Genomic DNA, 11,526 nt, shown 5'->3' with positions numbered 1-11,526 from the left:
AGCAGGAGAAGCTCAAAAAGTCCTTGAGTAGTCTGAGCACTACATGGCAACAGCTGAAAACATCAGTGTGTTATCAACATTCTTCTGGTACTAAATCCAAAACACAGCACTGTGCTAGCTACTATGAAGAAAATTAGCTCTATCCCAGCCGAAACCAGGACAACTGCAAGTTCCCTGTCAGTGTTAGGTTCCAGTCCCTAGCTACTGTAGGGCCACAATTCTTGCATTTTATGTTTTGTACACAGATACTATAAATCCTGTTACAGAGGATAAATCCAAAACCTGTAGAGCATTGATGCAGTGTGGGAAAGAAAAGCACAGCAGAAAAAAATAGGAGGCAAAGTGTTCTTAGAACAGAGTGCCCCTTCACAAACACCTCTTGCTTCTTCACAAATAACGCGTTGGATTTCCATTTGAACAACCAAAAGCTTGGATGCATGCGATTTTTTTTTTATTTGGTGCCCAGTGTTTATCTGATTGCCTAAGATTTCATTTTCATGGTCTAACTGCCTAAGTGCCAAGGTTTATCACTGCTGCTTTTGTGCCCATTTACTCAGGTTGGCATTTTTCTTCCTACACCTGAAAGAGTCACACTGAGAAGCTCTGTCACACTTTGTTTCTTTTAAAAGCAGAGAGACACTGAGAGTATCTGCTATCCACACTCTCAGAACTGAGTAGTTGTCAGCCACTAAATTACCTACATTTTTTTTTTGATGATCCAACAGCTGTACTGAAATATAAGCAACTCAAACACACTGTGAAATTTAATAGAAATTCCCCTGAATCATTCAGAAGCATCATCACTGACATTGAAATAATTTATGCAAACAACAAGATACTAAAACTTTGTAAGGAAGCAATGTTGCCAAGCACTCACAACTGCTGCCTGCAGAGACAGGCAAGTGTTTAAACATTACTACTTACTGGGCTGCATTATTGCCACTACAACTTTTTATGCCTTGGTTAGCTAGCACATAAGGAGAGGAAAAAACCCCCAAACAACTCCGCAATGGACAGTTACTGAAGCCACAGGTACAATTTGTTTTGTAATACAGTTCTCAAAGCCTACATTTTGTTAGGAAAGAAAAACAATGTAGCATTCCCTTATCCACAGGATCATGAATTACTATTAATTATTTGCACCTCTAAAGTAGTTTTCAAATATTTTTTTAATAGCTGTTCAGGTCCTCTGTAGTGCTGGCTCATGATCCATAGTCTACTATAGCTACTGAAAATGCTTTACATTTTATACACCTTCCTGCCTGGGGCTGGGAAGAAAAAGAATGGGACAAGATTAAAAATCTGACAAGCTGAAGGAACTGATCTTCACAACCCACAAATTCATTCAAAGTCTGCTTACAACACAGAAGAGTATCCTAAATCCAAGCAGCATTAACAAAAAAAACCCACATCACACAAACAGGAGCTTTCAATGAAGGTAAAAATATTTGCTTTTTAATATGCACTTAAGTCACAGTATCTGTTTTGAGATCATTACACCAGGTAACATTTTCATTGTATTCTCAAAGTATTTTACAAGAGCCTGTCTAAACACTGAAGGAGCAAGTACTAACTAAAAGAACCCAAAAACTGTGGTTTCAGAGCAAAAAATAAAGCCAGTGACCAACATTCTTTACATTCAACAGTTGTGCAACACACTGCTTTTAAAAATGCAGAAGCCATCACAAGTAGTAAATGAAATCAAAGGAGATACACCATTCAACATATTTCTGGCAGTCCTTACCTGATGATGGAACCGTAATCTAATATGACCATTTGAAATTATTTTGAAAATTTTAGATTTATGTAATTTTTAATGTCCTGTATCACTCTGGCAAAAAAATCTTTAAGGGAAAACAATCATTTAATGCAATTTCTATTAATGGAACAGAATACATTTAAAAGAGCAGCTATGGATCAGAACATACTTAAATGAAGACAGACCTGGTGTGCTAGTGGAATTTTAGTTGAAAGCTATATAAAGACATTGTTCCAGTCAAAACTCAAGGAGAACTTGAAGGTAAAAAACAGCTGTTGAAATATTAACTGTGTCTGATAGCAGGTTACACAATACATATAGATACTCATTCTTTTTGCAGTATTTATTTGCAAGGCTGTAGCACTGAGATTTCTCCTTCAGCAATAAATTATTTACTATGATACAGTGCATAGAACAATGGTGAAACATTTCTTGACAACTCAGAAGAACAGACATACTGCAAAAGTCCAGGTCTCTGGAAGTGAGAAATGGAGACAACAGCCTCCTCGCATCTTCATTAGCTAGATCCCTTCTCCTCTTTGGCAGCAGAAGCCTCCATAGAAGCAGCTTCCAAATCTTTGCTTGACTTCTCTTTTTCTTCATTTTCATCCTCGGTCCACACAGTCTGATCCCTTTATTTCTTCTGTGCTATAGTGGAAACAAGAAAAGGCTGACTTGAACTGTTCCCCACAGGGACCACTAGCCATTCCACCCAGGCACGGGCAATTCCAATTGATATCTCCATTGGGCAATATCAATCCTGAACAAACAAAAGAAAAGAAAGAGTTAAGCGCTCCTTCCAAAAAAATTGATTTCAGTCAGTGAAAGCTGCTAGGTTGCAGGTGTAAACTGAAGTACTGGCAATGCCATATCAGTTCTGTAACTTCAAGGGTGCTGAACACCTTTCACTTCCTGGCCAGTCTGTTTCTCTCTGATCTGTATGAGCCTTTACTGAGCACAAGCGAGATTAGTTCTATATCCATGCCCAAATTAAGTCTTTCCTCCTGGACTACAGACTACTGAGAATATTCTAAGGAAACTGCAAAACAGATTGAAGTCAAGTAAATCCACTCGCCAGACTCTGTCAGGGGAACAAGCAAGCCTTAAAATTGTGTCATACAAGTCATAAGAATTTAACTCCAGTATTAAGGCTAGAATTCTTTTAAATCAAGTCGGATGGATGGATGCATTTTTATTCTTCTTTTAAATGAACTCTGGAATATTAACCCGCAACTTTCCCCCTTAAAATTTGAACTGGAAAAACAGATTTACAAAAATCAGTTTATTTGTATGACACAGATTAAGTCATGTGTCACAGAACACAAGGCATAGTGAGAGCAGGCCAGCCTGTCTGGTTCCCAGAAACCAAACTGTGCTTTAGATCACAACCAAAAGTGAGTTAGGTCTCACTTTAGACTCTAAACTGGAACAGCTGTAAATTTCTGCTCTGGAACAGTTAAAGTCATCACAGAAATACATCAGTGATGGAAGAGCAAGGTGAAGATTTAAATTGGCATATGTTCTTTGAGGCATCACCTGACTGGCACAATGAATTTCAAGCAGCAATCCAGAGAACTCATTTCCTCTGTAATATAATGGACTTGGTTGTGTGGGCTTCTAGAGTCTGTAACATATTGCTCTAAAGCAATACAACTCCATTCCCTTTTTCTACCCTGCATGAACATACATGTAGTCATGTTCATCTACAAAGAACAAGAAAAATGCTGTGTTGTGATCCAAGCTGGTTTCTTCTCCACTTTATCAGTTTGCTCTCCTCCTCTCTAGTAGTCTTCCCTAACGCCATCTTCAGGTTCAGTTTCTGCAGAAGCTAACAGCATGTGCATAAACCCCAAGTTTATATACTTTCCCTTTAGAAGCAGGCATGAAAATACCATTGTCAGAGACCAACGTTGCATTAATTCTCATCCAAACATGAAATTATATTTAGGGCCTGATGTAACTTGATGTTACCTAAAATAGCCCCACAGAATTCAATAAGCCTACTTATAGTCTTTGTCCTGTGGGATCGTGAAGTTCCAGACATATGTTTCACTCCCATACCAACTCCCTGAACACTAGGCCACAATATCATGAATCTTATATACTGGTACAGCAAAAGTAGCTCCATCATATCCATTGCTATGTTGAAAGGAATGAAAGGAAAACTCTACCCTGATTTACTATTTCATCAGTGATGTGCTCTAACTCAGTCAATGCAGTTCAGCACAAAATTACACTGTCAGTCAAATCTCAGTGTTGATCAGTCTCCTTTTCATTACAGAAAGTAGCAGCCTCCTTAGCATGATTTAGTCAACTACAGTAATAGTCATTTTCCATAGATCTTGCTTTATTCGGTGAGATAGTTTTGTAAAATATCTGTAATAATCACTGTACTAAGAAGGTATACCTAGTACAGTGCATCATGGCATCTCTAGCTGCCTGGAAGAAAAACAGAACTTCTGAGACAAGGAAATGGATGGCTGGTGCCAGATTCCTTATTGCCAAGGATAAGAAAGCAGAAGGATGTTGATCATACAGTATAGAAGAAATACATCTTGCTTTGTAAACTAGATTTTGAAGTCCTATTCCTCCTCACTAACATCAACCAGTCATTTTAAACAGTCATTTTTCTAACACTTCAAAAATACAAAAAATACATTAAGAGTTTTGAAATGTTCCTGATGACACTACAGCAATAACATTACTTGTAAAATAATTGTCTTAAAATAAATTGTTCTTTTTGGAGACAGAACTGCCTTGTAAGCATGCAAACTTCAACAACAATGTAAGAGTTATCCCATAAACAGTATACTCTTGTATAACACATGAGCATTGATTTGCACCTATTTGATCACTGAAATAGCATCAGTTTTGGATGTTATATGCACAGAAACCGTGATTTAAAAAACAAAAATACAGATGAATAAGGCAAGCATTTCCTCACTGATAATTACAGCAGAACACATGCTTCAATGAGTAAATGTATCTGCTAGCTTAGAACACAATTAAAATGGACACAGATTTCATCCATCACTCCCTGAATCACAAGTCTGCATTAGACAGGATTACTATTTTTAATTAAAATTGAACTAAAACTTCTTTCAAATGCAGTCTGAACCTCACCGATCCAGTAGGTCATAATCTACTTGAGCCTGCGCCTGGGGAAGAAAAAACAACCCTGTTTATACCATAGCAGATCAAGGCTTGCGTTAGCAATTAACTGCTGACATCACAACCCCTAATCTCTCTTAGCTCATGGGATCTGTTAATATCATGGATGAAGGCAGGCCCATCTGCATTTATGTCAACACTTGTCTTTGTACTTGATGTAATGAAGTCCCACTGTTGTTCTGAGAGAAGTTTCTTCCCTGTTATATGACAAACATTCCAGTAACAAGTTTATCTGCCAACAATTCACAACGTAAGATGACAGACACATAGGAAGCAGGATTGAAAGGGACATCAGTCATAAAAACAGTCCTGTACGTCTGATCATTCATCAAGTTCTTTCTTAAAAGAAATAGCGTTTTTGCTTCATCAGTCCTCTGTGGAAACCACTTCAAGACTGTCTCTAAAATAAGATGACAGGAGCAAGTCTGGAAAAACAGAAGGGAGAGGACAGCAGCAACCTGTGTTTGAGGTACAATTCCATATGCACTTTTAGCTAACTCTCCTATCACAGCTGTAATGCTAATAAATATTTTTCATGCATAAAACTCACCAGTGCCTTCTTCATATAAGCCTAGAAAATAAGAATTTATTCTAACCGATGGGAGCAAAGATCTCAATAAAACCTAGAGATCTTTCACACTTAAATTCTTCCATCTGCAACACAAAATCAGAAACAAGCTTTGCAGTGAGAATACTATTTCAAAACGGCTGCAAATGAATTCTTAATTTGTTTCCATCAGCCACAGCTGTTAAAAGGCACATACAGTAAACTTCGAGATATGCTGCAATATGAATTGCTAACTTGAACCTACCCTGGTTTGTCTGCCTTCCCATTTCACATGGCTTCATTTCTTTCAATGTTTTTGGCTTAAAAAGTGAGCCACTAACACATCACATACCAAAATCTCATGACTGACAGAAGAAAAAAAAATCTAATACCCGATAGAAATAAAAAAAGAATACTATACATCTTTATTTTCTCCCAAGGGAAACAAAGCACAAGTTTTCCTGAGTGATCTACTGAGACTGCTCAGAGGCCAATCTCTGTTAATGACTGAAACAAAATAAGAACTATCCAAAAATATCAAATTACATGTTTATTTTAAGTATTAAAAAGACCACTACAAAAAACCAAAACCTTAAATAAAAGTTTCAGCTGTATTAGGAAACAATACAGATTATGGTATCTATATAATAAATCTATTCTTTCCCAGATACGACTGTTCTGTGTATAGCACAGCAGAAAAGATGAAAAGAGTCATTACTGTTAATTATGCTACAGAAGTTGAACACTGGAAACCAAGTCTTCCATTCAAAGTAGAAGCTAAATTAGAAAAGCCTGCATGTTACTTTATGTACAGCAAAGCCCCTTCCAATTTTCTTCTAAATAAAAACCACACAAGCCAAAGCTTCTGCACTTCAACATATTCCAAAACATTTTGCCCATATGTCTTTCCTGCCCACAAATTTCACTCCCTTTAGATACAGCCACATTCTGCAATACATCAATTGTTTCTCTGTTTCGATCTGATGCATTATAGCCTGAGATCATTTAAGTGAGAATTCAGACAACTCTTAATAAAACATGGCAGTAACTTATCACATGCTAAGAAAAAAACCAACATTCCAAAAAATCCCAACCGAAGCTTACTACCAGCATTTAAACCGAGTTTACAGAGTTTCTCATTTTGAATCGCAGAGACATGTGCTTTCACTGCAAGGTGTCCCTGACATAACTAGCTTCTGGGTTTGCCTGTTTTCTTCTGTGCTCTATAGTTTAGGAAGCAAGTGATCTAATATGCTGTAAATACAGGATTGCTAGAAAGAAAGCCACCACCCCTCATCCTCGACATGGCCTTTCCGTATCCAGCAAAACACACAGAAGAGGAATCAATGAATACGGCATTTAAATAAGGACTAAGTGGCTCTTTTTATTTTGACTAGTTTATTATCCAAATATATAGCACAAGACTATGTACTTGTGATAAACATACAACCAGAAAAAGAATAGTTTGGGGCAGAGTGATGGGACAAGAGCCAGAAGGAAGAGAACCCCCTCTTTAGAGGTACCAAGAGAATTGTTTTTGATGTTCACATTTCAAGTCTTTGTAGTATGTCTCTCTATTATGCTAGATCCAAAACAGGCACCCTTCCCCTTCAAAGCCAGTGTCAAAAATAGATGCTTAGTTATAGGATCAATATGCATTGACATGCTGTTGCTAGATAGACATCTTTTACTAACAGAATATTTAATTATCACCAAAGACCATGAATGATTATAAAGGGGAAGATAGGTGAACTTGAAACAACCACATGTAACGTGAATACAGACGGCATACATGAATTTACTTAGCTAAACAGCAAGCCACTTAGTTCAGCTGTACACCACACAAGGTGGCTTAACAGTTCAGTGAATGACAGAATCTCCAAGGGTCTGTATGTTCTCCAGATGTGCTACCTAGAAAAAAATGTATTTCTTTGTTTTATTTTGCAAGCAGTCTCCAGTTTTTCAGAGGAAACAGAAAGCCACAGGCCACAGAAAAGGAATGGGGAACTTAATTCCACCATGCGATCATTAGAGGCTGTTAACTCTTCACTTAACAGACCAATAATGGATTTTAAGTTTTCCTGAGACAGGAATTAAAAGCTCTGATTTTGTTTCACTTCCACTTAGCATACTGACAGGAGCAAATACTCTTAAAACTGAGCTCTCCTCAGACACTGTTTTCTACCTAAGGGTGAACTACTTTATGTGAATCGTTTGTAGGTTCCATCTTCCATCCTCATCAACATAGTAACAGATATAAATGCCACATATATTTTATTGCCTGCGAGAGTCTCCATTTGAAATCTTTAGGGGCTGAAGCACCATTCCCAGGGTGAAGATGATAACAAATCCCAAAGCACAGGTTGTTTCTACCAAATAGGCAGTTTGGGTACTGGGTCTTAGCTAGCGCAACAACCTACCTGAAAATACAAGGTAGAATAATTCCTGACAGTTACTAAACCGCAGTTTTTCAACACCTTTATGAAACTGAAATTATCTCGTTATTCTCATTTGGACCATTATAAAGCTGAACAGACTCATCACTGCTGATGAGCAGAACTTTCAGATATACCTACTGACTATATACAGTTGTAATGAAGCCAAGATAGGCAGCTAAATGCAAAATTATTTCAACACAAATCTATGTATGAAAAAGATTATTCTAATGACAGAGGAAGATAATGGTTCAAATTAAACTACATACCATACCAGCTAACAAACCAACCCTGTGTGCTCCAGCTGCTAAACTGTGCTTAAATGCTGCCCTCTAAAGGTCACAGAGCCACTTGCATATTTTTTACTTCCTAACAAAATTTCAAAACAGGTGAAGCATTTATTTCAGTCTCAGCTGAGTTGAAAACAATGAGATCACTTCACACAAAGCAAAGAGGCTAAAAGACCTGCAAGCATAAAGGCAATCAGAAAAAAATTTAACCCAAATTCACAGATGTTCATAACAATTTATTAACCTAGAGCAAAATTTAATCATCACAATAGGAAGATTATTTCATTTACCCATTAGAAGCAACCTAAAATATGCTCTGTGCTCTCAGAATGTTACAAGTCTTGATCTCAGGAATATTCTGCTCTCTTAAATCTCCATTTGCAGGTTATATCTACTTCACATAAGAATTATAATCTTCACTGAGAACTTTAACTAGTATCTTTTCAAGGCAAGATGGTTACAGTTGAAAACTGACTAATTTGAACTTACCCATCATGTGCCATTGAAAGATATTACTACTAGTTATTGATTATATTGCTACTAGTCTAGTAAAGGATTAGTCAGATTAATTTATGTTACATCAGATATTCAGAGATCACCAGATTCAGCAATGTCAGCTGCACACAGTCAGATGAGCAACTCGCATCAATGGCAGTGGTACGTAACTCACTTTAGCTTCTCTGAAAATTGCACTTCATCATTTAAAACAGTGGAAACACAATCATAATTTTCACTGGTTAAGCTCTAACTTTGTCAGTAAAATAAAGGAAGGAAAAGGTTTTTTTCTGGATATACTTTTATACCAAAAGTATAAGCCATCAACTGATGTATTTGAACAGCCACTTTGAAAGACCATTAAAAGTGTACAAAAAAAACCCACTGTAAGGAAAGCATGCCATTTGTGATTTCCTAATTTGGAAGTTAAAACTACTAAACTGAATAACCAGCTGCTCTCAGTCTTTAAAAATGAATGAATATTTTGTTCCTGCTTCATACAAGCATACACGGTTTATTTTTTGTTGTTCTTGGTTTTTTTTAAGATTGTGAGAATGTGATATATGTGATGTATCACTCCTTACTTCTGTTCTGCTTATTACTGACCTTGTTCTTCATAAGGGTCGTCTGGGTCATCTGCAACCAGTTCAGCACTGCTTGGTGTCTCATGGTCCTCCTTGGTCGCAAATATAATTCTGTCTTTTCCTATGATATAGGAGACAACAAGCAGAAGTTCAGAGAAAGCCAAGACAGGAGGAGTCATTTACAAAGCTGCTGAACACCACAAGGTAACGAGATACTCAAAATGACACATTAAGGTTAATAGTGAATGAATTCTGTTGTACTTATCGATTACCTTCAATTGTTCAGAGGAACACATACAGAAATGAAATTCTGTTCTTCTAGAGTTCCAATTTTCACAGCAACATACTGTAATGACTGCAGATCACAGCACAGTTCATTGAACTGTGAAGTTAAAAAGCTGTTTCAAAACAAGCTCGAACTACTCCATTACCAGACTAACCCAGATGAAGGGGTTAGACTAAAAAAAAAGGAAGAGTGAAAGAAAAACTATACTAAATTACAGGAAAGTGTTCAATAGGGTACGTATTAATAACAGTACTCTCCATTAAAGACTGGGATAGTATTACAGTGATACTCTGAATTAAATACTGAATTAATACTGAAATACTGAAATTAAATACTGAAGAGCACCTTAACAGTATAGAACCAACTATATTGAAAGGTGCTGTGAACTTTACCAAGGATAGAAAAACAACTGCTCTTGTGCCACTCTAGATTTAGCAAAGAAGTTCTGTAGCAGGGTGGAGGGGAGGCTTGGCTGGAAACCCAAGTAGAGTTTTCTAACAGCTCTGTAAAACTGTAAGAAACACTGAGGCATACACAAGCAGAAAAGAACAGCTAGCCGAAACTCTTCTGAATGCACAACTGAGTATTCATTGAGTAGGAAAAAAAATGCTAAGTTCCCCAAGAACTTCCTTTCATTCTCAAAATTCATAAAGGCCACTGCAGTGACTCAGCATATTAGAAATTAGTACCTTCTTGCCCCTCAAAGCAACTTCAACTAGCAGATGTTCAGCAATTCCCTTTACTTTGCTCAGTAACCAATCTGAGAAACAGATAAAACTAAGCCATTTGTAAGAGGGAAACAGTTTTCTGTCAACACTGCATTCTACTCCAGCAAACTTTACAATGTAGAATGCCCAGTTGTTTCTTATGTAAAAGGAACTAGAAACACATGAACTCTAACCCCTGTCATCACTGTAATTCTGTAGGATGCCATCGTGGTTTAACCCCAGCTGGCAACTAAGGGCCATGCAGCTGCTCACTCACTCCCCTCTGTGGGATGCAGGGAGAGGATCAGGAGAATCAGGAAAAAAATCAGGAAAAAGGTAAATCCCATGGGTTGAGACAAAGACAGTTTAATAGAACAGCAGAGGAAGAGAATAATAATGATAAAAGAATATCTAAAACAAGTTATGCACAATGCAATTGCTCCCCACCCACTGACCGATACCCATCTTGTCCCCAAGCAGCGATCACTACCCCCCAGCCAACTCCCCCCCCATTTTTATACTGGGCATGACATCATATGGTCTGGAATAGCTCTTTGGCCAGTTGAGGTCAGTTGTCCTGGCTGTGCCCCCTCCCAGCTTCTTGTGCCCCTGGCAAAGCATGGGAAGCTGAAAAATCCTTGGCTAGTGTAAGCACTGCTCAGCAACAACTAAATCATCAGTGTGTTATCAACATTCTTCTCATACTAAATCCAAAATACAGCACTATGCCAGCTACTAGAAAGAAAATTAACTCTATCCCAGCCAAAACCAGGACAGATACTGTAAGACAACTTACAGAACTTGCACGGTTCCAAAATTTTGTTAAAATAAATAAATTAAAAACATAAACCAAAGAGGTCCATAGGTTATGACTGCCTCACCACAGTTTAGAATCAGTATTCAGTGTGCTAAAGTTTATAATTTCAAAATGGCATTTAAAACTACAAACGGCTTTTTTTTCCAATTTGAAATTTTACATTTAGTCACTGTACATTCCTTGCAGGAGGGGCTAATATATTCCCCAGGATCTGAAGTGGTCAAGCCTCATCAACACCACAACCCGTACAACATAACACCTTGTAGGGATACAGAAACATAAAGCTCGCACGCTACCCACCCTATCCATCTACGTGTTTTCCTTAAAAAGGTAAAAAACCCCACCTCTGGCCACTTCAGCTAAGCCGGTGGAAACTGAAGCCCTACGGCAGGATTCCACTCTGCCCCGCGGCCGGGAGCGTGGCCGCACGCCCCA

General features: G+C 37.8%; 1 protein-coding gene across 1 annotated transcript; it reads right to left on the bottom strand.

The window, feature by feature from the left end:
- Positions 1–366: 366 nt before the first annotated feature.
- Positions 367–10,739, bottom strand: CHCHD4 (coiled-coil-helix-coiled-coil-helix domain containing 4). Its single transcript, XM_009639215.2, is given in 4 exon segments — positions 367–2,373; positions 2,375–2,519; positions 9,304–9,402; positions 10,730–10,739. Coding segments are annotated over 4 exon segments (351 nt in total). The 3' UTR covers positions 367–2,276.
- Between the last annotated feature and the right edge of the window lie 787 nt (positions 10,740–11,526).

This window comes from Egretta garzetta, unplaced genomic scaffold (genome assembly GCF_000687185.1).
Source record: "Egretta garzetta isolate BGI_Z169 unplaced genomic scaffold, ASM68718v1 scaffold215, whole genome shotgun sequence".
NCBI lineage: Eukaryota > Metazoa > Chordata > Aves > Pelecaniformes > Ardeidae > Egretta > Egretta garzetta.
Note: the sequence above shows the minus strand (reverse complement) of the source record. Positions and strands in the feature narration are given on the sequence as shown.